Source organism: Megachile rotundata, chromosome 2, assembly GCF_050947335.1.
Source record: "Megachile rotundata isolate GNS110a chromosome 2, iyMegRotu1, whole genome shotgun sequence".
Taxonomy (NCBI): Eukaryota; Metazoa; Arthropoda; class Insecta; order Hymenoptera; family Megachilidae; genus Megachile; species Megachile rotundata.
This window is the reverse complement of record NC_134984.1, coordinates 16,032,073-16,056,462: the sequence shown is the minus strand read 5'-3', so window position 1 is coordinate 16,056,462 and position 24,390 is coordinate 16,032,073. Positions and strand designations below refer to the sequence as shown.

The window sequence follows — 24,390 nt, the reverse complement described above, 5'->3', positions numbered from 1 at the left end:
TACACGTATACCGTGTCACTATCAGTGTCTGTTGATTGTATTCGTGTTCCGCAGACACAACGAGTATCCGGGTACTTGAGAAACACTCGATGAACGTTAGGCGAGGACTCGAATATCCCGAGAGCGCGAATTTAACAGGACCTGTCAATTGTGAGTATTAAAATACTATAATTGTTTGGTTGTTGCATATCACATGACCGATTTTACCACAGAAAATGTTACATACAATTTTATCATGTAACAGTACTTTAAAATGCTTTTGGTACGTCAAATTTTTCATTACGTTACTGTGCAAGGTCTTCGTCTGTTCTTAGTACAAAATGGCAGCCTTTGCCAATTACACAATATTCAATTTTAGAACGTAAGTTCTCATAAAATTTCATGACAGAAAATTCTCATAAAATAGTACTTATATGTCAAATTAAAGCTTGATCTACTGAAAATAACTATACAAGTTCTTCACCGATCTTACCTCAAAATGGCTGCTTGCCCATTATAGCAAATGGCGATGAATTTTAAGATATATTAAATTCTTAGTTTCATGGTAAAAAAGTATCGTAAAATAGCACTTACGACAATTTAAAAATTGAAGTCTACTGAAAATAGCTGTGTGAATACTTCATGGATATTTGTAATACAAAATGGCTGCCTGCTGATTATAGCAAAGACCAACTTTGAATTATAGTGAAGTCTGATAAGATTTGATGACTTAAAGATATCAAGAAATAGTACTTGAAACACGTCAATTTAAAACTTACGATTCGACGAAAATTATTAGACAAATTGTTCCTTAATTTTGTTTATATAAAATGGTTACTTGTCCATTAGAACAAGTAATGAATTTTTAAACATATAAACTTTGCGACAATTTTATGACAGAAAGATTTTATAAAATAGTACTTGTGATGTGTCAAATTAAAGCTAAATAGAAGAACCTTTCGTTAATAATTTTGATATAAAATGGCTGTCTTCCATTTACAGCAAACAATATTAAATCCTATAAAATCCAAGACTAATACTTCACGAGGCTATAAATTATTTAAATTATTAAAAGTGAATATCACTTGCAACAAACTTGCAAATATTTCCCTAAATCAGTCATTTCATCTGCAACAACCTAACAATAATGCTCAACTAATGTAACGCAATCGAAAGTGTTCCAATAAAGAATAAAACCTAAACTTGATGTTCTTAATCGATCCAATTAATTTAATTTTACGTTACCTTACTCTTTGTTTTCGTTAATAAATGAGGATGATAATGAAGGTCTGTATTCGGTTAATTCACATCGAGCTAACATTTTTTTTCGAGCACTCGATTAATTCTCATTCAATTGCACGCTCGGGACGATCGTTGAACGGATGTAGAAATCGGCGAATAGATTAACAACAACAATAACAACAACAACAATGTGAATGAGAGTCGACGAAGGCCGTCGTTTTAGTGGACAGCGAGTTTTAACAGTGATTAGGGTAGAACAATGGCGATGAAACATTGATACGTCACGGAAATTTTCAACCCCCTTTTATCAAATTTTTATTCAATTCAGTTTTTTGATATACTGAAATTTTTTACGGACTATTTTTACGGAGAGTATTTTTACTATCAATTTTTATTTTTGGTGGAAATTTTATGGTATTTCGAATTTTAATTGTGGAGGTAATTTTGAGGAAAGCAAATAATTATTGCAAGTTTGCTACTTTGTTGACATAAATCACGGATTCAATTTGTTCACTGCTTTGCATTTTGCAAAGTTATAGTTATGTAAAATTCATAATGAAAATTATATAATTTGAGATTGATTTGGTAACCTAAATTTTCATTGTTGCAATTTGAAAAATTCCTCGCAGATAATTTTACTATCGTAATTCAATTACAAACCTAATCGATGTGAATCTTTAAGAGGTCCAAGCAAATCAGTATTGATTTACCTTTCTCTCCAATCTGAAGTGTCTAATAAATTACGAGTATTTAAAATAGCATAAGCTGATATATTAAAACATAAACTCTCGACATACCCTTATCACTTTAACTCAATATTTTCTGTACTAAAATAATTTTTACTTTGGTATCAAAATTGGAAGAAAAAAATGAAAAATTGAAAGAGTGTTCAAATATCAAAATCCAAGTTTCGATATTTAAAATTTTGACCACCTCGAAAAATTTGAATTAACAAATTTCCGAATAAAAATACGAAGGGTTGAAAAATCCCCGTTCCGTTGCATGCAACCCTTACGTTATTCTCCAAAAAGCGTTCTATCGTATATATTATTACAAACACAACCCCTCGTATCGATATACAGTTCGAATCGAATTCCACGTGATGGAATTCCGAAATTCGATGCATTCAATACTCGCCGCTGTCCGCCCACGTGGCGTCTTGGTATTTGTTACAATAATTCTTGTCTTTCTGTGTTGCATTACTCTGTGCATGTGTATGAATATGTATGCGTGTACGTGTCACGTGTGCGCGCGTGTGTACGTTATACAATGTATATATTTATATTTATATACGAATATATATTTATATATAGCTTCATTCATATTCTCCGTTGTGTTTTACTAAGATAATTCTTCTTTTTTTCACTTAGTTTGTTACTTCGGATTCTCTCGCGCTCTCTGTGTGTGTACATCTACGGTTGAACAGTAGTCGGCAATGGCTGGACAGAATCGCTTTCGATGAAAATAATTTATATTCATCTTTCGGGTTTAACGCTTTATCTACCGGGAATTTGTTGACGAGTTTCGTGCTATTTTTTTGTTTGAAAATTTTTTAGATTTTGGTCTTGTTTCAGTGTTTACAAATTTGTTTAGGTTTATGGATTAGAAATTTTTGAAGTTTCAAATTCGCAAGTGAAGAAAGTTTTAGAGGTTCAAATTCTCAAGTTTAGAAATTTTTAGAGGTTCAAATTCTCAAGTTTAGAAATTTCTAAAGGTTCAAATTCTCAACATCAATTTTTCAAATTTTATATTCTCAGATTTGGAAATTGTCAAAGTTTGGAATTGTCAGATCTAAAAATAATATTCTCAAGATTTCAAATTTCCAAAGTTAATAATTTGGATATTCTTAAATTTTAAAACTTTAGAATTTAAAAATTCACAAATTTCTGAATCCTTCAAAATATTGTCAAATTTCCAAACTTCAAAATTTTCAAGTTTATAAATTTTTTAATTTGTAAATTCAATTTTTGTTAAAATTTGAAGTTCTCAAATTTAAATTTGCAAATAAATTTTCAACTTCTCAAACTTAAATATACAGATAAATTTTCAAGTTCTCAAATATGAAATTGCAAATAAATTTTCAAGTTATCAAATTGTCTAACAAATATATTAGTCTCCCATTTAATTAATAATCGGTAGATAACGTGTTAAGATTGAAGATATTACAACATGTTTCTCTTAACAGTTTCTCCTGAATTATTTCCTGCTCGGTAATTTTCTATTTGTCTTTTTCTCGCTGCATGCTTTGTCTGTCATCGAGCGTGGAAAAAGAATGCACTATGCACGTTAACTTATAATTAGTAGTATGGTAATGCATACCAGAGGTGCAAATTTTATCCAATTGTACTGGATTATTTCGATGAACTCGTACAGATTCTACGAGTTATATTTTACACAAAAATTTGAAAAAAAGAAATATTAATTCAAACTCATAGATATTACAATTTCCCATTACTTAAATATTAATATGAATTTTGTTGATTATCGAGTAATAAAAATTCAAATATTCCAGTTGCTCAAACTTGAAATATTTACTATTCCACTAAATTTATTCCATAAAATTTTCTATCATTCAAACATAAATATTAAATATTTAAATCACTCGGTATTAAAGTTTCATCTGTCTAAAATTTTCACGTCATTCAGTAAATAACTGTTCCTCGATTCCAATTATTTAAACACCGCTTTCCACGTAATTCGACCGATTAATATTTAAATTTCTCATTACTCGATATACGTTTCTGGTTACAATTACGAGTTGTCGACTTAAAATTTCACGAAATGTAATGAAAATTCGCGATAGTCATTTGGTAATTGAAATCGGACCTCCTCTGTAATTACACCTCTGTGTATGCACCGTGATAAATGAACTTTTCCCGGAAGCGCGTTTATAAATCGATGCACTTCGATCGCACGCTAGAACATCTACGCTTACACACCGAGTTAGTAGAATTTCGGTCGACGCACGTTGCACGATCGAAGCTTTACAATTTCATTGAATCGTGAACGTTGTCACGGAAAGTCTACTGTTTTTTCGCGTTTACGAGGATGAACATAGTGATAGCATAACGACGAATCTGGACGTGATCGTGTCAATGCATGATCATTTGAACGCCTGTAATAAACTATCTGTCGATCGTATTAGTTTTCTGTTTCTTTTGGTTCAACCCTTTTGCTATATGGAACTCGTTTTGAGTGACATTTTCATTTAACATTTATGTCATTTTGTGTTCGGTAGTGATTATACTATTTGCATGTTTTTGTGCTCAGTTTCAAAATTTTGTTTTTTGAACAAATTATGTCAGAAAATTAATTGTGCAATTATAATGTTCAGAGTGGCGGATCAATTATTAATTGAAATTAAACAATCTGAAATTAAACGTTTAGATTTTTCAACAAGTGTTTTATGTATTTGATGATTAATATTCAATTTTTCAAGTATTTTCAAGTGTTTCAATTATTTTCAAGTATTTTCAACTATTTTCAACTATTTTCAAGTAGATTCAATTATTTTCAAGTAGTTTCAATCATTTTCAAGTAGGTTCAATTATTTTCAATTATTTTCAAGTATTTCCAAGTATTTTCAGGTGTTTCAATTACTTTCAATTATTTTCAAGAGTTCTCAAGTATTTTCAATTATTATCAGGTCCTTCAATTCTTTTCAATTATTTTATTTTAAAAACTTCAATTGTGGAATTTACGAATTTTGAACAAAGAATTGAATATTCTCAAATAAGTTAAAATTGTGAATCGATGCCTAGTCGTTTTATAATTGATGATTGAATACCGACAGCACAGCGAAAGGGTTAACAATCGATGAACCACGAAACCGTAGTACTACGGTCTAACGATAAACCTCTGTATTATAGTACACATATCGTGTTTTCGCGACGATTAGTGTTTCGATTGCATCGACCAGCGATGAACCACAAGTTTCATAATAATTTACACTACGAGTCTCACAATATGACACGCTTTAGGTTTGCGTTAATTTACAGTGATACGTGGTATATTACATGAACGTTTTCGTCGTACGAAATAGCACGTAGTACTACGTCGTTGCAGTTTATTAACATTCACTAATTTATAAATTTACTTAAACTTTGTAAAGTATATTGCAACTGAGAACTGTATTCTCTATATATATTTTTAAAATTATTTTTTATTTAATCTACCCAGTATATGATCTCGACTACATATTTAATTTATGAAACAAAAATTCAAGAATATTTTAACAATTTTTCCTAAATAATTTTAATAAATTTCTAAAAAGACAACGTATAACAATTTACATACAAAAACAATTATTCTACCAATAGTCAAACAATTATATTTTTCAACTAACAATTTAATAATCAACTCACGAAATACTGTGACTGAATTAAATTCGAATAAAACAGTCAACAGAAATTTTTTTATGTAATGCAACAAATCGTGTTCCTCGATTACTAATCAAGAAACAATAACGTTCGACAGATAGTTTATAAAAAAAATCGATCCACCGCAAGTTATACACATCGACACATACTAAACTGCAGATCGACTTCTCGTCAGGCGAGCGTTTCACATATGTACAGAATTTTTCGATCAAACACATAAAAATCTTGATCGATCATCGTCCAATCGAGTTCTCGCATGTCTTTATTTTATTTTACAAAACGTTCACGTTTACAACGACACGTTTTATTTAGTTTCCTTTGCTCGTGATTACAGCTACACATACGTTAGTTTGCATATCTACTTAACTTACGCTATTAGTTAATGGATATTCCCTTGGCTCGCGTGTCACATTTTGTACCTCTCGGTTCTACGATTCTGTAAAAATATTACAAAGAGCCCTCTCCATTTTGAACTACCAGCTTCGTCGAGATATCCGGATCAGAATTTGGCTGCGGGTTCAGGCACAAACGATCCGAATTTATTCATTCCCCATCGATCTTTGGTAAATAAAAAACTATCTATCGTCTTGCTCGGATGAAATTGCGTATTTGCGGAAGAGAGTGTGACTCCATTTGCAATATTTTTTAAGTCACAAATTTTTATTTTAAATTAGGGATTATTTAGAAGTTTGCTGCTTTGGAAATTTAGTAATTTTTGGATTTTTAAATTTGGGAATTTAAAGTTTTTGGGATTTGGAACTTTTGGTATTTATGGATTTACGAATTTTTCAATTTGGGAGTGTTTGAATTTTCAAATTAGAAATTTAGAAATTTTCATATTTTGAATTTTTACATTCAGAAATTTTAATCCTTTGAATTCTTAATCTTTCAAGTTTCTAAATTGAGAGATTTTCAAAGTGAAATATTTCCAGATTTCCAAATTTTGAAACTTACAAATTTTTAAACATATGAGTGTTAATATCTTCAATTTAAATATTCAGAAATTTACAAATTTACTACCTTCAAATTTTCAAATTTGTAATCTTCCAAATTTTCAGTTTGAAAAACTTAAAATTTGCATATTAAGTATATCTTCTGTCCCTCTCAATATATTGCCAATTCCAAGAAGGTTCCCCGTCTATAATCCTACGAATGGCAATATAACAAGAGTCTGTAATAAATTGTCCTATTGATTCAGTAAAAAATTCTCCCACAAATTAATCATTCTAATAACTCAAAAATTGAGAAAATTAAAAACTTCAAATATTAAAGGTGATGAGACTTAACTTAAGTTAGGTTCGATTAGGTTAATTGACTAAAAAGCTCAAACAAAATTGCCAACTAAACAAACCCCACAATAAATCTTGCAACCTCCCCAAAATTATCAACAACAAATTTCTTCACCACTAAATTTTCCCAATGACGTCACACTTTCTTCCACCGTTTAACAATCACCAATATCTATATTCGACCAGCAAGACAGCGCGAAAAAGGTTCTACACTTTCGTCCAGCCGCTTGCCTGAACAATAAGACACTTAACAGTTGGACGATTCCCTCGCAACGGGAATCGATCAGCGTTTTTTTTTTTCTATTTTATCAATTTCTCTCTTTTTTTACAATTTTCCCATTACGTTTGTTTGTTGAACGTTACGTGTGTGCGTGACGAACAGAATGACAGAGGGTAGTGGATCAGAAATGTGATCGTGATCTCGTGTAAAAAATATTCTCTTTTTTTATTTTTGTTCTCTTGGAGCCTTCGAGAGGAGCCCTTGTTTTTCCTTCGGAAGAAATAGAGAGTCGTGAGCGAAAGTGGAAAGACAGGGGACGAAAATCAGCCTCTTTAAGCGTGGTACCGACGAAATCACGCAGTTTGTTTCTCTCTTCTTTTTATTTGTTTCTTATGTTACGTGGTTTCCTTTTGCTCGTGAAAATGCAGTCGATGAAACTCGGGAACCAGGCCAGATTCTCGAATTATTTCGTTCATAATCGTGGGTGTAACTCGATCACTTTTTATAAGTTTTTGGATTATTATTGATCTTGGATACTTAATTTATCAAATTTCAGATATTTAAGATATTACAGTTTCAAGTCTAAATTTTAGGATTCCAATATTTCATCCATTTTAATTCTAATATTTTTCCAATACTATTTTAATATTCAAGTATTGACATTAATCCAGTATTCAAATTATTCCAATGTCAACTTTGAATGACTCAAATTCAAATTATACAAAAATTCGTGTAATCAATTTATTCAAGTATTTAAATTCTCAAATTTCAAATGTGAATTTCATCGCAATTCTAACAATTAATCTGTCAAATTTAATATCCATCAATAATCAGAATTTCAAATTTGATCCATCATCCAGGGGTGCAAATATCCTGGCTACACCCACGCACCATTCCAAAAGTTCTGAAAGCGAAAATTCAAATATTTTCGTGTATGTTTTTTTGTTACTTTCTTTTTTTAGAAAAGCCGTTCTCCAGCCTGTTCCCGCGAATTTTAGAATATCTGCCTTAGAGTATTGAAGATACAAAAACTACGATAGAAAACAGAACAGACTTCGAATACTTATATTTCATTTTTTTTTGTCGTTTTTCTTTTTTGTTTGCCTCAACTTGTCTCCTCGCCTTTGAATTTTTCACATTAACACATCGACACGTCTTGTTATTTTTTTCATTTTTCATTTTTCGTTACATTATTATTACTATTTATTATTCATCTTATCTATCAGTATTATTGTTATCGTTAACCTCGCCCTTACACGTCTAATGCATATTGTTATTATAGTTAAATTCATTCAAGCTTACCAAGTAGTTAATCGTTAGGTTAATCGTATTATCAATAACGTTTCATCCCTCGATTTTCCTTTTGCCTTCTCTTCTTTTATATGTTCTTTATGATACAGATTGTCATGTACGGCGTCGGCCGTGAAATCGTTTCGAATACAACCTATTTTCTTCTCTTCGAAAATGGCGAACAATTATTTCCCGTGGCTAAATTACTTTCAACGCCACAAATCAATTCCGCCTCCTTACTCTTTAAATAGATATGAAATTTGTGCTCTTTTCTTGGATCTCACGCTGTCGATTCACCTTGCGTGAATTTTCTAATTGATCGGTTAAAAGTTTCGTCTCCACGAGTTGACCTTACTCGGCGATTCAACTCGAAACTTCGATGACTCTTTCGTTATTTATTGGACTATTCTATCCTACATCCAGTCTCTTTTCGTCAGTGAATCACATGATCGGAAGAAAAGTCTTCCCGAGGTTCACCGATTTTTCTACCGTTTTGACTATTGTTTTCCTCAAACTTCTCGCGCGATTTGAGAATAATCGTTTAACCCCAGTCGATTGTATCTCGGAGGTACGATCGACAAGTTCTTTCGAGAACATCCGATCAACCTTATTTGCGGTTGGAGTCTGTTTCTCAGGTACGTTTTAGTTCTCCCATTTTCCTGAAGACCACGTCCTCGGAAACTGGTTCGTCGCGTTACAGGATCTTCTACATTCCGCGATCGAAACTCTCCTGATTTCTCACGTTGTTTTGGTAAGCCTCCAAGTAGCTGTCCACGTTTCTGTACATTCCGGAGTTCGCTTGGTACATCAGTGTCTCCAGGATCCTCTCGTTCTTTATCGCCTTTGATGGCAAAACGATCTGCAAAAGTTAATTTGATGATAAATTTTGTTCTTGCAATTTTATATATATTCTATTTTTGTTAGACTTAAATTATGCAAATTTTTGTATGTTCACAATGTATAAATTTTTTTATTGGTCAGCTGCGTTGGTCAGAATTAATCACTACAATATTAAAACAGATAAAGAAGGTTGATATTTTGTGTAAATTTATTACGTGGTTGTCTGTGCAAATTATTGGACTTGAATTCCGAATCAATGTATTCAAAATTTTAGTAGAAATGATCATAGCTGAAGTGCATCACGGGTGCGTCATAAGTGTGTCACGAGTGATTCATATGTATGTCGAGTGCGTCATGAGTGCGTCAGGCTCGTCAAAATAGTACAAGAGGTTAATATAAGCTGAATTAGATTATTTTAAAGCAAATAAATTTCATTTCACATTATATTAAATGTAATAGTTCGATGACATATTAAATTATATTAAAGAAATAATAAGTAATTTAGATTTTATCCAAAAATAATCTACACAATAATTCCATATGATGGACCTAATATAATTTTAAAATATAATTAACAATTTAGAGTGCATCCAGAAGTCCAGAATAGAATCTGTACAGCTAAATCAGCGGCCTTACCCTGATAAGTTCCTGAGGAGTTATTCTATACAACTTCAGATCTCTACAAAGTCTCTCCATGATGCAAGTGAACTCAGACTTTGCATTCTCCTTGGTCGTCTTCGTCTTTATCCTATGATTCGCCCAGTTCAACATGGCCTCGAATTTCTTGATCTCGCCGACCTCTAGATTCCTGCACATGATCATCTGCACCATGGACTCGCTCAAGGTCAAGAAACCGGGGTTCTGGAACACTTGATACGCCCTGGTCTCGATGAACGCGAGGATCATGTTGACCAGCTCCGAGGCGGACGTGTAACGCCAACAATAATTCTCCAGAGCACAGAGCATCACGCAGACGATCTCGATCCGCAGGAACTGTTTCGCGTGATGGAAACACGCTTGAAGGAGCTCGGGAAGGTCGTAGTGTTCCGCGGCGCAGATCAAGCCGGGAATGTTGCTGCAGGTTAACGGACAGGAACCTGTGTGCAGGTAGTCCAGGAGGATCCTGAAGGTTTCTGGATCGAACTCGATGATGTCGAACTGTAAATAGACGGAGAATGTTAGGGGGTTCAAAATAAAAGAAGGGTTGGAAGTAAATCGAGGAACTTTTCTACCTTTGAATACATCTTTCTTCACATCTTTCTGTAGTTTTCTGATAATAAAAGTAAATTTTATTTTTCTCAGAGTAACTTAGTCATTTCTTATGGTATACTAAATTAGTATAGTAAGTATGATAAGTGTACATGTTTATTTCCCATTTTAGATTAGCAACTTGTGAAGTTCAACAACTTTTAGAATTAGCTTTGTGAATCTTTTATAATTGTTTTAGGCATGAATGTTTTGAATTTTGCTAGAATTTGTGGCACGAAGTTTAATTTAATTTTAAATGTTATTTAAAGTATGAGTTTACCTCTGTTTGCGCCAGTTTCGCTCTGTCGACCTTTTGTGCATCCGCGCATACGCTGAGTCTTGGCACCGCCAGTTGTTGGGCAGCCTTTTCTTTTTCCTTTGCTTCTTTGTCTACAATGAACATTTATTTTTTTTTAATAAATGAATATAATGTATAAGCGAATATTTTACAAACGAACAATTTCTCTAACAATGAATATTTAAAAAATTGTAGTCATGTATTAAGAATACTGATTCTATTAATATTGATGAAGTGATAAACGTACTGCTGCAATCTTGCGAGCTGGCCCAACGTTTCCGATCCTCGCTCTGCAACGTGTTCCCGCTCTTTCGAATACTTCTTCCCCATCCGGTGGTGATGGTGCTCAGCCTCGAGAATGCTCGTTTCACCATGGGCGACGAGGGCACGCTTTTGGGTCTAAACAAGTCAGAGCCAGTATCTCACAGAAACCGCAAAGCGGCACCTCGGGGTACGGAGAGGGAGTTCTTTCAGGATTCACGAGGGACGTCTTTCGATTTCGTTTTCCTTCAAATATATTGTTAAATATCTTCCTACTAAATATTTGTCTTTGGTCGTTATTAATATTCATTACTTGAAATATTTAATATTTAATTCTTTCTACTAAAGAAGTATTAGATAATTAATTTTAAAGTTTGTATAGTGACTAAGGGGTTTGAGTCACAGGTGGTGCAAATCATTTTATTGTCAGTTCAAATCCCCTTATGACAAATATTTTTTTTTCTTGCTTTTATTAATTATTTCATTTTTCTCTGAGTATATTTATATATCTCTATATATTTTTTCTTATTTTTAATCTTATTATTATGTAGCTTCTGAGCTGTTTTCTATTTTATACTTGTTTATTTAATTTCTTGTCTCATATGTTTATTTAGTTGTTGAATTAAGTGTTTCGTGTCTGATTTGTTTCTTACATTAATTGTTTATTAATGTTTCTTATATTAATTCTTATATGAATTGTTTCTTATATTAATTCTTATATGAATTGTTTCTTATATTAATTCTTATACGAATTGTTTCTTATATTAATTCTTATACGAATTGTTTCTTATATTAATTCTTATATGAATTGTTTCTTATATTAATTCTCATATGAACTGTTTCTTATATTAATTTAATTGAACAGTCTTCACTGAAATGTAAAAAAATACCATTACAACAATATTTTTTTACAACAGCATTTTTACGATTCACATGTTCCATTAGTTGCAGTTTTATGAAGTATTTTACGACATACTGCACATGCGATATTCTCATCCATATGTGCGATGTGTCCCATAAAAGTTCTCCAGTTAAATTTTCCTCTTTCAGAATATAAAAGTACATATTAACAAAATATTTAAAGGATACCAAAATCGAAGAATAACAGTCCCTCAAGACAGGTGAGAAAGGAAGAAAGGGGTAGGTTCAGGACGAATCAGGTAAAAATTTGCAATTTTTCAACGTGATCAAAAAAGACGAATATACGGGACAACGACGAAAGCTCGACCGGCGAAAATCTTGAAAACGTGCGTGCGATAGAGAAAAAATCCAGAGCTTGCGTTCCGCAAATCCACTCCTCGACTTCGTTTCGATCGTACACGAATGTTACTTGCATGCCAGATTCGAATCTTTTTGAACGAAGAGAGAGACAGAACATTTCGTGTAATAGAAACGTTACGTGTTCGAGAAAATTGGTCGAGAGAACCGGTGGCAAGGCATTACAGAGCACGACGATAGAGTAATAGAGATTAAAAAATAAAAAAAATATAGGATAGAGATCATCGCATTTTACAAACGTATCACGATAGATAACAATCCGAACGTAATTCTGATCGGTGAACCATAATCATGCGGTGCTGTGTGTGTCCGTGTACGTGTATGTGAGGATAGGAGACATGGAAGTGCCGTAAAAAATACACATAATTACGATTAAATATGTATATATACAATATAGAGATGTACATTCGACAACGACATCAAAGGCGAATTCAAATCTCACCTAACTCGTGTTCCAATTTTCTTATTTCGCTAAATCTAGAGAGTGAATTTTGTTACTTTCCTTTTTATTCTTAACCCATTTCTGACCTGATTAATGGAAAATATTAGGGTAACTGATTGGTATCAGTTTTTGAGTATCTGGGAAATATTACAGGGGTTGTACAGAAGGGAGATGATATCAAAAGGAGTTTTAGATTGAAAATAAACGTGATCGTGTCAAATTCAATCTACATTTTCAAATACCCAAATTTCCAAAATCCCTAAATCCTCAAATCCTTGGATCCTCAAATGTCTAGATCTCTAAAACCTTAGATCCCAAAATTACTAGATTTTGAAATCCCTAGATCCTCAAATTCTTAGATCCCCAAAAAATCCATAGATGTCAAAAAACTTCCTAGACCCCAAAATCTCTAGATCCCAAAAATCCCTAGACCCTCAAAAACTCTTTAGATTCAAAAAATCCTTAGATGCCAAAAGTCCCTAGATCCCAAAAAATCCTTAGATCCCAATAATCCCAACATCCCAAAATCCTTAGATCCTAAAAAATTTCTAGATCCCAAAAAATTCCCGGATCCTAAAAAATCCCTAGATCCCAAAAAATTCCCGGACCCTAAAAAATACCTAGATCCTCAAATCCGTATATTCCCAAATTCCTAAATTCCCCAGCTTGCAAAGTATCTAAATTTGTTCCCAATCGTGCTACCACGATCAACCCCTCGTTATATTGCCGCAATCAAAATTGCAGAAGAATAAACAACTTTCGGGAAATTTTACATCTGTCATTACAATATTTTTACATACATTATTATATTAATATATCATAATGCTACTCTGGATTAAAATATGCCAAACAAATTACACATCAAATACTACAACAAAACATAACAAATACTACAATCTGATTACTGTGGAATTACATCAGAAGAAACATATATAATAGAAGAAATAAACGGAAGGAACTGAATAATTGATACTCATAATTGGCCAAAAATGGGTTAATAAGTATGTACGCAGTCGTACTTGATCGCTAAGCGATTTATGCGAATAAGCAAGTCTTCAGAATCGAATTTCAGACTGGACTGCTGACAATCATAGTGCACAATTCTGTCGAGAGAAATAATTAACAGGATACGAACCTTGGACTCTCCATGTCAGGAACTTGAAGGAAGTTCGAACTTCTTGGCTTTTTGGGACTCAACAGAGCTGGCGCTGGCCTTGCAAGCAATTCTGCGACTGGTACTTGAGGACTTCCGAAACCTGTTTGGATTCCGTACAGCATTTCTTGGAACACTCTAAATTGTGCAGACAAATTGAAGGGGTTGTTAATTTTCATCATTAAGTCGCTATGTTATCATAAATACATAAATAGCTTGTTTATCATACATAAATAGCTTGCTACTCAACTTTCATATGCAAGGTATTTAATAGATCTTTTATTATTTACAATTACAATTGTTTTGAAATTGTCTTTTGGAAATATTACAAATTTGTAATCAAGTTTGTTGGTTTAATATTTAATGTGTTTGATGTACTTCATGTATCTGATTTATTTGGTATATCTGACATGTTTGATATATTTCATATATTTGATACATACATATATTTTCTATTAATACTTGATAGATTTATATTTAGTATCACTCGTAAAAATTCGACAATGCTTCTACTTTTTAATCTTCCAAAATTTAAGTAACATCATGCAGCAAAAAATTGAACAAATGTATGAGCCATCGCAATATTCTTCAAATTCATTAATGTCTACATACATGTATAATACAATTAATTAAATGAACAGTCACCTGCTTCTGACAGCAAGAATCGCTCTGACACCCGTGAATCGAACTTTCTGTTTCTTCTGCCCAGGTACTAGGAAAGAAACGTCGAACAGATTCGCGTTCAGAGCAGTATTTTCTTGGTTATTCAAGAATACTTTGGTAAAGTCTTTGGCTAGTTGATCGTAGTCCTCGAACTGATCTCTCACGGAATCCAAAAGTGGCGAGGATGGTCTCATGTGACCGATTGGCCTCCAGGAACCACGCCTAAAACATTCATTCAATTATTATCCCCATTAACTTCAAGTTCACTTATCATTTTTTAATTTCGAGTTTAGTCATCATTTTTTTAGCTTCAATTTTAGTTATCGATTTTTAATTACAATTTTAGTTATCGTTCTTTTCATTTCAAGTTTAGTTATTATTTTTTAACTTCAATTTTGACAGCCAATAATAAAATATTACCTGTATGGTTTTGGTATCTGCCCAGTCTCAGCATGATTGGCCAAATTAGCAACAATGTCCTCCAGCATCTGAGTTCTCGTTCTTTCTTGCATTTTTGCGAATTTCGGCGCTGAATAACTTGCCCTCTCTCCATTAACTATTTTCGTTAAGATCCATTCACGAAACATAGGACCTGTCATATTATAATAAACAATTAATACTTATTTAAGAAAAATATTAAACAAATCAATTTTTCTTTTTATTATATTTTCTTATAATGTGGTTTACCTTTTTTGAAGACATTCTGCTCCCAAAGATAAGGTTTGTAGGCTCCAACTTCGTCCCTCGTCACGACAGACACCTCGTATCTAGTTACTTTTCTCTTTATTCGCGGACTAACTCGCACTAGGATGAACGTGTGCAAAAAATGCGATTTTATACAAGCTGGATTGAAAGCTGTGTTGTCAGCTTCCAGAAACACCACGCACACTATGTCGTTGCCGATGTGTCTCTTCCTTTGCAGCTGCAAAACATTTTCATTGATTAATATTCAAATGATGATAATTCAAAAAATTCATTAAAATTCTAATGACAAAAATTTGGAATAATTCATTTAAATTTAGATGACAAAAATTTGGGATAATTCATTAAAATTTTAATGACAAAAATTTTGAAGAATTCATTAAAATTCACATAGTAAAATTTCAATCAATTCATTAAAATCCTCATAGTAAAATTTCAAAGAATTAATTAAAATTCATAACGGTAGCTTTGGTCTGTCTCAATGAAAATAAGCAAATTATTGATAATTCAATTTTTAATAACAAACTAGTTATTTACATTTATAATAATAAATTGTTATAAATATCTCATGCTATTCATTTGAACTACTTAACAAGCTAATTAATTATTTTTCCAGTTTGCCATAATTAACTGCATTTTTCCAATTTGCCAAAATTAATTGTACTTTCTCAGCTTGCCATAATAAATTGTATCAGTGCACCATAATTAACTTACTTTTTCAATCTCCCATAATTAATTACATTTTTCCATTTCCCCATAATTAATTGCATTCATCCACTTTGCCATAATTAACTTATTTTCTCAATCTCCCATAATTGTATTTTTCCACATTTAATTCCATTTATCCAATTTGCCATGATTTTATCACATCACCGTAACTAACAGTAATTTTCAAGATTGCCATAATTAATTTACCTTTTGCGCGTCATGTTTCTCGTAAGGAAGCAACGTGGAGACATGGAACATGATCTCGATGCCACGCCAATTGGTGTAAACCGAGTACAAACCGGTTAAATCGTGAATGGTGTCCAAACCACCCTTGTACTTATCGAATCCCTTCAATCGAACTTTATCACCGAGGATTTGCAAGAATTCTTCGAACAACGGCGAATTCTCGTTGTTATCTAATATCTCCTCCTCCGTCCGTTGGCCCTCTTTTACGTAAATCACACCAACTTTCAGTTCGGATTTTATGAACACCTGATCCAATTTGAGCAACTCGTCTTGGGTGTCTGGTAGTTGGCCCAACGTTAAGGGTGGATTTACATTTACCTCTTTCCCCAGGCTACGTACTACCTCTTCGCGATTGTACCTGAAAAGTGAACAATAAATTAATTCGATTTGTTTATGAACACTGAACTGATTACTTACAATCATTTGTTTAAGAATTAATACATTAATGAATTTATTGAATTTATTAATAGTTAATGTGATAATTGAATGATTTACTAACTTTATAATTTAACAATTTAAAAAGGTATTTTGTTAAAAGTGATTATTTAAAATCATTTGTTTAAAAAGAATTAACAGATGAATGAAATTAAGTCAATACACTAATAATTAATTTGATAATTGTATAATTAAAAAGCTTCATAATTTAACAATTTAAAAAAATTATTTTGTGGAAGGTTAATTCAGTGATGAATCAGATTTATCAACACTGACCTGATTATTTAAAATCATTTGTCTAAGAAGAATTAACAGATTAATGAAATTAAGTCAATACACTAATAATTAATTTAATAATTGAATAATTAAAAAACTTGAACATTTTGCAATTCAACAAAATTATTTTGTGGAAGGTTAATTTGATGATGAATTAGATTTATCAACACTGAACTGATTATTTAATTTCACTTATTTAAGAAGAATTAATAAATACATAAAATTAATTCAATGCCTCAATAATTAATTATAATTAATCTAATAATTGAATAAGTTAAAAACTTGAAAATTTGACAATTCAAGAAAATTATTTTAATTTTAATTTTTTGACAAGAATTACTAATTTATTAAATATAATTCAGTGCATTGATAATTAATTGGAAAACTTAAATAATTTAACAATTTAAAAATTAAAAGATCTGACAAATAATAAACTTGAAAAAGGTATAAAATTATAAGAATTCAAAAAGCGAAAATTTAATAACTGAAACTAATTTTTAATTCAAAAATTTGACACCTAAATTTTTGAATCAAAAAATCATCCCTGAAAAAAAAATAAAAAACCTAAAGATCATAAAATACCTGTCAGCAAAAACGCAGCTAGCAGGAATGAGCCCATGAACCGTGTAACTGATAGCCCTGACGAGTATCCTGAACTGATCCCGTCCGTTCAGCGTCTCCTGTTTGATGCTGAGTATCACCGGTCCCAGATCCTCGTCCTTCGTGAAATAGTTCCAGTGTTCAGTTCCGTAGAAGTATTTCTCGTAGGTTTCTTGTTCGACAGACGTGAGCTCGAATCCTTGGTTTTTCTCCCATTGTTCCTCGATGGTAGTTTTCTTTCTCGGTAACTCGTCGGTGTCCGATTCGTGTTGATCCTCTGCCAATTCCGTGTCCGTCGCGTCTCCGCTCTCGCTTTCGTCCCAAATTGTGTCGGTGGTGATCTGCTGTCTCGAACACTCGATCCAGTAGCCGGGTGTGGGCACCAGGTTGTGTGGGAATTCGTTACAAAACTCGTCTGCAAGGAAAATTCACAAACCGTCAATTTTTTGGTCCACTCCGATGTGGATGTCGATTTTTACTTAAATTAGCAGTTTAATTTCATTTTGGTTTTTATGTGGATTATTTCATTTTTATTTTAGTTACATTACTAACCTAACCTTTTACTTATAAAAGGTTAATAAAATTTTTACTTATATTTCTAATATATCCTTGACTTTCATTTATGTAGTCTTCAATTTTTATATTAATGATTGCAAGGTAAATTGCAAGGTAATTTTGAATTATGTGAGCTGTGAGGTTCGAGGTATGACATTTTTATAGGTTTACAATTTGAAGTAGTTCTAAGTTAATATTCCAGTATTTTATTATTTATTACTTTACTATTTACTGTAACAAAATTCCCCAAATTGAATCAGATCCTAAATCAGATAGGATCCTAATTTGAACAAGGTCTTAGATTAACCCTAACTTGGACTTAATTAACCCTTAAACCAAATAGTAAGACAGTAAAATAGTAAACCCTAAAATACTAAAATACTAAAATCTGAAACAGCAAAATAGTAAAATACTAAAACAGTAAAAATACTTACACAAATAAATTACAACATACACATTAAATACAAATATAAATAAATTACAATTTTTCACAGACGTCGCCCAACATGTACAAAAGCCAACGAAACTTAAAATACACATTCTATTATAATATCTATAATATCAGTGATTATTCTATTATACAATTTGATCATTTAATTAAAGAAAAGAACCACGTTGAATCCAGCATAGCATCAGGATTGACGTTGGATTTTTCTTTTATCTTGCAACACGACTCTTCGTCTACTTAGTCACGTACCGTCGATAATGCGTTCTTCCACCATCTCGCCTCCATTCTACCCTTCTTAGCACAATCGTCCTAACATTACGTAATATCCGAGAGAAAATGAACTTTTATCATCTCCGTTGCGGTGTTCCTATGTTTCTTCCTTTAATTACAAATATTTCGCTTGCAAAGTTACAATGTGATTCGACTTAAACAATAATTTTTCTTCATTTTCTAAAAATTATTTTCAGTGTAACATATTATGAGGTACATCATGCATTTCTTTAAAAATTCTGAAAATTCTCAAGCTTTCCAAATTTTTAGATTTCTTAATTTGCAAATAATCAAATTTATTGATTTTTAAATTTTTTTAATTTCAAAATTTTTAAATTCACTAATTTCTGAATGTACAAATTTTCAATTCTCACATTCACATATCTTAATTTTCAAATTTTTTAAAAAATTCCAGAATCTACAAATTCCCAAATCCCGAAATCTCTAAATCTACAAATATTCAAATCTCCAAATTTTTAAATACCCAAATCTTCAAATATCCTAAATCATCATTTCCTTAAATCCTTAGGTCCCAAAATCCCTAGATCCCAAGAATCCCTAGATCCCACAAATCCCTAGATCCCAAGAATCCCTGGATCCCAAGAATCCCAAGAATCCCTAGATCACAAGGATCCCTGGATCCCAAGGATTCCTGGATCCCAAGAGTCCCTGGATCCCAAGAATCCATAGATCCCACGAATCCCTGGATCCCACGAATCCCTAGATCCCAAGGATCCCTAGATCCCAAGGATCCCTAGATCCCAAGGATCCCTAGATCCCAAGGATCCCTAGATCCCAAGGATCCCTAGATCCCAAGGATCCCTAGATCCCAAGGATCCCTAGATCCCAAGGATCCCTAGATCCCAAGGATCCCTAGATCCCAAGGATCCCTAGATCCCAAGGATCCCTAGATCCCAAGGATCCCTAGATCCCAAGGATCCCTAGATCCCAAGGATCCCTAGATCCCAAGGATCCCTAGATCCCAAGGATCCCTAGATCCCAAGGATCCCTAGATCCCAAGGATCCCTAGATCCCAAGGATCCCTAGATCCCAAGGATCCCTAGATCCCTAGATGCCAAGGATCCCTAGATCCCGAGAATCCCTGGATCCCAAGAATCCCAAGATTCCCAAATTCCCTAGATCTCAACTTTCCCAAGTCCCCAAATTCTCTAGATCCCAACTTTCCCAAATTCCCTAGATCCCAACTTTCCTAAGTCCCCAAATTCTCAAATCCCCAAATTCCCTAATCTCCAAATCACCAAATCCCCAAATCTCCAAAACTTGAAATCCCCAAATACCCCAATCTCCAAATCTCCAAATCCCCAAATCTCGAAAACTTGAAATCCCCAAATTCTCCAATCTCTAAATCCCCAAATTCCCTAATCTCCAATTCTCCAAATCTCCAAATCTTGAAATCTCCAAATAACAAAGTCCTTAAATTCCCAAATTTCCACCAACCTTCACCTTACATTTACCTGCATCGTTACCTTCATCAATCAAACGCATCCACACGAGATTCTTCTAACCACGAAGAGCAGTATCGATGTCCGATCGATCCATCGTTGGTATTTCTCTCATTCCTCGACGATACCGCGGTCGATTCACTGTAAGGTAAGAACACCAAACTGTTTATAGACAGGCCTGGTATTCGAACTTAAAGTGAACCGTCCGCGGTGCATCCTCGACATCTTTCCATCCCTCTAATCTCGGCTTTCTCCTGTCTGAACTAATGGCCTGTAGTGCTTCGTAAATTCGATCGTCGATACGACAGCTTGCTTCTCCATCTTGCCACTTCTTCCTCCGTCTCTCAGCCATGCGATAAAATAATGATCCTCCGGGAAGATCCTTCCCCGAACGACCCTACTCCTTCTTTTCTCACACGAATCATCGATATCTTCTCTTTTTATGAATCGAATTCATGAATTTTTTTGACGGGTGCTTTATCGGTGTTTCATCGAAACCTTTCTTACTTTTTTCGTATATTTTTTCTTATTGTAATCTTGCTAGTTTACGTTAATTTTTTTTATTCTTGTGTTTATTTTAATTTTTAATTTTAAGCAATTTTATTTTTATAGGCAAACAGTGTTGTTAGTGAAATATTCTTAATACACAACTTAGACAATTTTATTCCGTTTTTACTCTTTAAGGCATTTACTCTTTCTTTCTACTAAAAATTTAGAAATTAAAATTTTGTTCAAATATTTTACTGACTAATACTAATACACCTCTGAGGTTATTTGTATAAATTAATATTTGTGACTATTTATTGAGTAAATGATGCAAATAACTATGATGGAAAATTATTAGAGGAAATGTTTGAAAAGTTAAAGTGGTTCGAAGATTTTGAGAAAGGCTTGAGATTAATTTTAATGGCGTTCAGATTTAATTCGCGGCAGGGAATTTCGATTGGAAAGTGCAGACGTGGCTGAATGTAAAGGCGCATAATCCAAGACAGGAAGAACCACCTGTAGCTCGGACTCATACATATGTACGCTTGTAAAAGTTCGCGACCCGAGTCTCTTTCCTTCCGGCAGCAACGACGCGTCGAGTCTCAAAGGAATTGCGACCACTCGAGCAAGAAACGGTGTCGTGCACTGTGTACCCATTTTAAATTGAAATCGATTTCTTTGCTCGTAATTACGCCGATGAAACACCACTGTCACACTAATGAATCCACCTTTTAACATATTAAAACGCAATCGTACTTTTTTATATTTCGTACTTAAACTTTTACCAAAATACTTTTTGGTTAAGTTACGTATATACCGGTATCTTCAATTTTTTTAATTAATTTGATCTTGAATTTTTGGAAAATAATTTCTCTCTTTTAATGTACTTAAAATGATAGAATTATTAATTAAATGATAAAATGTATTATTTAACATTTTTTTTTATAGAAATACATTTTTGGTTACACATATCATTGTATCTTTCAGTATATTCAATTCAAGAATATATTATTTAACATTCTTTTTATGGAAATACATTTTTAGTTACACATATATTCAATTTAAGAATATATCATTTAACATTTTTTTATAGAAATACATTTTTAGTTACATATATCTTTGTATCTCTTCAGTATGTTCAATCTTATGATCAAGTTTTGTTTTAATTAAAACTGTTAATTAAATTAAATTATCTTAAGGTAATTGAGTTGGAGCTCTGTTAGCTAAGGAAAATTGTGAGATTAGTTGAACTAATGTTAGCACTGATCATACCGGTGTACAATGCACACATATTTTAAAATTAAAAATAAACGAACGAACGGTAAAACGTAATTGAATATATAGATTAATTTTTTACCTACTTAAAAGTCAACCTTGATTTCAGGAGAAACATTTCAACAAATTTTGTGAATTGAAATGAGAAATTTGGTAGTGATCAAATGACTGGTTTGGCATTTTTATGTCAAAATGCATTTATTTTATTTTTGTGATAATTGTTGGATTTGTTAAAATTGTTAAAATTATTAAAATTGTAAAAAATGTCAAAATTATCAAACTTGTTCAAATTGTTCAAATTGTTCAAATTATTAAAATTGTAAAAATTGTCAAAATTATTTAAACTTGTTCAAATTATTAAAATTGTCAAAATAGTCAAAATAGTCAAAATTATTAAAATTGTAAAAATTGTTAAAATTGCTAAAATTGTCGAACTTGTAAAAATTGTAAAAATTGTTAAAATTGTCAAACTTGTAAAAATTGTAAAAATTGTTTGATTGCTAAAATTATTAACAATTATTGAATACACCAGTCTGACATTTTCGATACTTAAATGTATTAATTTCATTATTTTAATAATCTTATTACTCGTCACTTGACCAGTAAAGTACAGATAAAATTAATAAATGCTTCGCTAAAAATGTTATTCGAATAACAAATGATTTTACCTGAACATGCTTGCGGTGGCAAAGGAAAGATCAAGGTGGTCGATGATTTTCTTCGGGCAACTGCGCAGCCTAAACTTTGTGGTTTGAAGCTGCGCAACTGCTGCATGAAGTCCGAGCACTCCATCAGCGCCACGTCAGCAAAGTGAAGATCGCAAAGTATTTGGTTTTTGAATCTGTGAAAAGACCACTCAAATAATTGATGATCAAACTCTAAGTGTATACTCATCAACGGTGATAGAAAATTTTGATTAATAGTATGAGTTTCCTCTTTCAATTTAATTAAAATTTAATTTTCCACGTTTGGTCATGGTTCAATATTTCTGAGATGTAGTTGCAGTGGACACATATTGTAGACTTACCGTCTAGCCCGTTTTTGATTGGGTCCCGTGAGATTCAGGCCGCAGCTGTTACATTTTAGGCATTCTTCATGGTAGTGATTGTTGTCGTACAGTGGCGATGGTTCTTGAAACAATAAACAAATACGAAAACATCGATTAAAAATTACAATATTCTTGTGCAAAGTAGAAGTTGTACCCAAAAAGTTGTATCACAAAATTAAGTTGACTAATGCAACTTAGACTGCAGTACAATTAAATCAATTAATTGTGGTTACATTATAAAGATGTATAACTAAATCAATTAATTCTGCTTACACTGTAGAGACATATAATTAAATCAATTAATCCAGTTTATAAAGACGTTCAACAAATATTATGATTAACCCTCTGCAGCCCAGTGTTGTCACATGACAACATCAAAAATTAAAAAACATGACAATATTAAAAAATTACGATACAATATATATAATTATATCTGTCTTAATATTACACCAGAATGTTATAAATACAATAAATATTTTACACCTCCACAAAAGTAACATTATCAAAACTTGCCATACTTCTATACTTTTTATATTCCCATAAAAACAACCTTAATTTCATCGATTAAAAATAGTCTCACCCCCCGTTTCCGCAATCCTAATCCAGCGAACGTAAACATCGAAAAAATTGCAAGAAGCTGAAACTGGGTTAAATGTAGCATCGTGTCCTCGACACGTTGGTCAGAAAAAACGAATAAAAGCCATGAACATATTCGCAGTGTAGGTAAAAAAGAAACCAAGAAATCAACCCCGATCGAGCGTGCGAGCCATCGATCAATTTCGAGATACAACGTTAGACCATAGTCGAAGCATCCTGGAAGTTCGATCGTTCTCTTTTCTCCTTTTTTTTTCTTCTTCTTCATCGCGTCCCCGATCCCATTTTCCCTCCTCTGTTTTCCGTGTTTTATACTTAACGACCCTTCGAGCGTGTCGTCGAGGGGTGTGGTCGATCCTGTCCCTCTTTCTCGCCCCTATGGGGGCCACAAAGAATTCCAGCGCGTGCCGAGCATGGAATTTTGATATCGCGAACAGAGTAGTCAGCCGTCGCGACGTCGCGACGCGTTTTCGTGACCGACGGAACGTCTAATTGTACCCCCGGGTTTCTTCGTTCCGAATACTCTGCCACGTGTACCGCTATGGAATTTCTATGGGACCTCTTTCGTATTCATACTTTTAGAATATTTATTCAAACATTGCGTTCTGTGATCCTGCGTTCTTTATTAAAACGTTTATTAACGGGGGTATGTTTTATTTATATAAATTCTTTTTTCAAGTGACACCTCCAATAAGAAGTCTT

The 24,390-nt window shown here is 32.7% G+C and overlaps 1 protein-coding gene across 4 annotated transcripts in view; it reads right to left on the bottom strand.

Annotated features, from left to right (window-relative positions):
• Positions 1-4,987: 4,987 nt before the first annotated feature.
• rsh (Rap GTPase activating protein radish) overlaps positions 4,988-24,390 on the bottom strand; it is a 178,394-nt gene continuing 158,991 nt past the window's right edge. For all 4 annotated transcript variants that reach the window (XM_076542047.1, XM_076542046.1, XM_076542049.1 and 1 more), the window contains 12 exons: positions 23,074-23,176; positions 22,715-22,887; positions 17,532-17,964; positions 16,200-16,596; positions 15,270-15,504; positions 15,003-15,174; positions 14,565-14,804; positions 13,902-14,057; positions 11,033-11,184; positions 10,768-10,877; positions 9,876-10,397; positions 4,988-9,258 (listed from right to left, as the gene is read on the bottom strand). In XM_076542047.1, the coding sequence (XP_076398162.1) occupies positions 9,106-9,258; positions 9,876-10,397; positions 10,768-10,877; positions 11,033-11,184; positions 13,902-14,057; positions 14,565-14,804; positions 15,003-15,174; positions 15,270-15,504; positions 16,200-16,596; positions 17,532-17,964; positions 22,715-22,887; positions 23,074-23,176 (2,846 nt within the window). In that variant the 3' untranslated portion in view covers positions 4,988-9,105. The remainder of the gene's footprint in view (positions 9,259-9,875; positions 10,398-10,767; positions 10,878-11,032; positions 11,185-13,901; positions 14,058-14,564; positions 14,805-15,002; positions 15,175-15,269; positions 15,505-16,199; positions 16,597-17,531; positions 17,965-22,714; positions 22,888-23,073; positions 23,177-24,390) is intronic.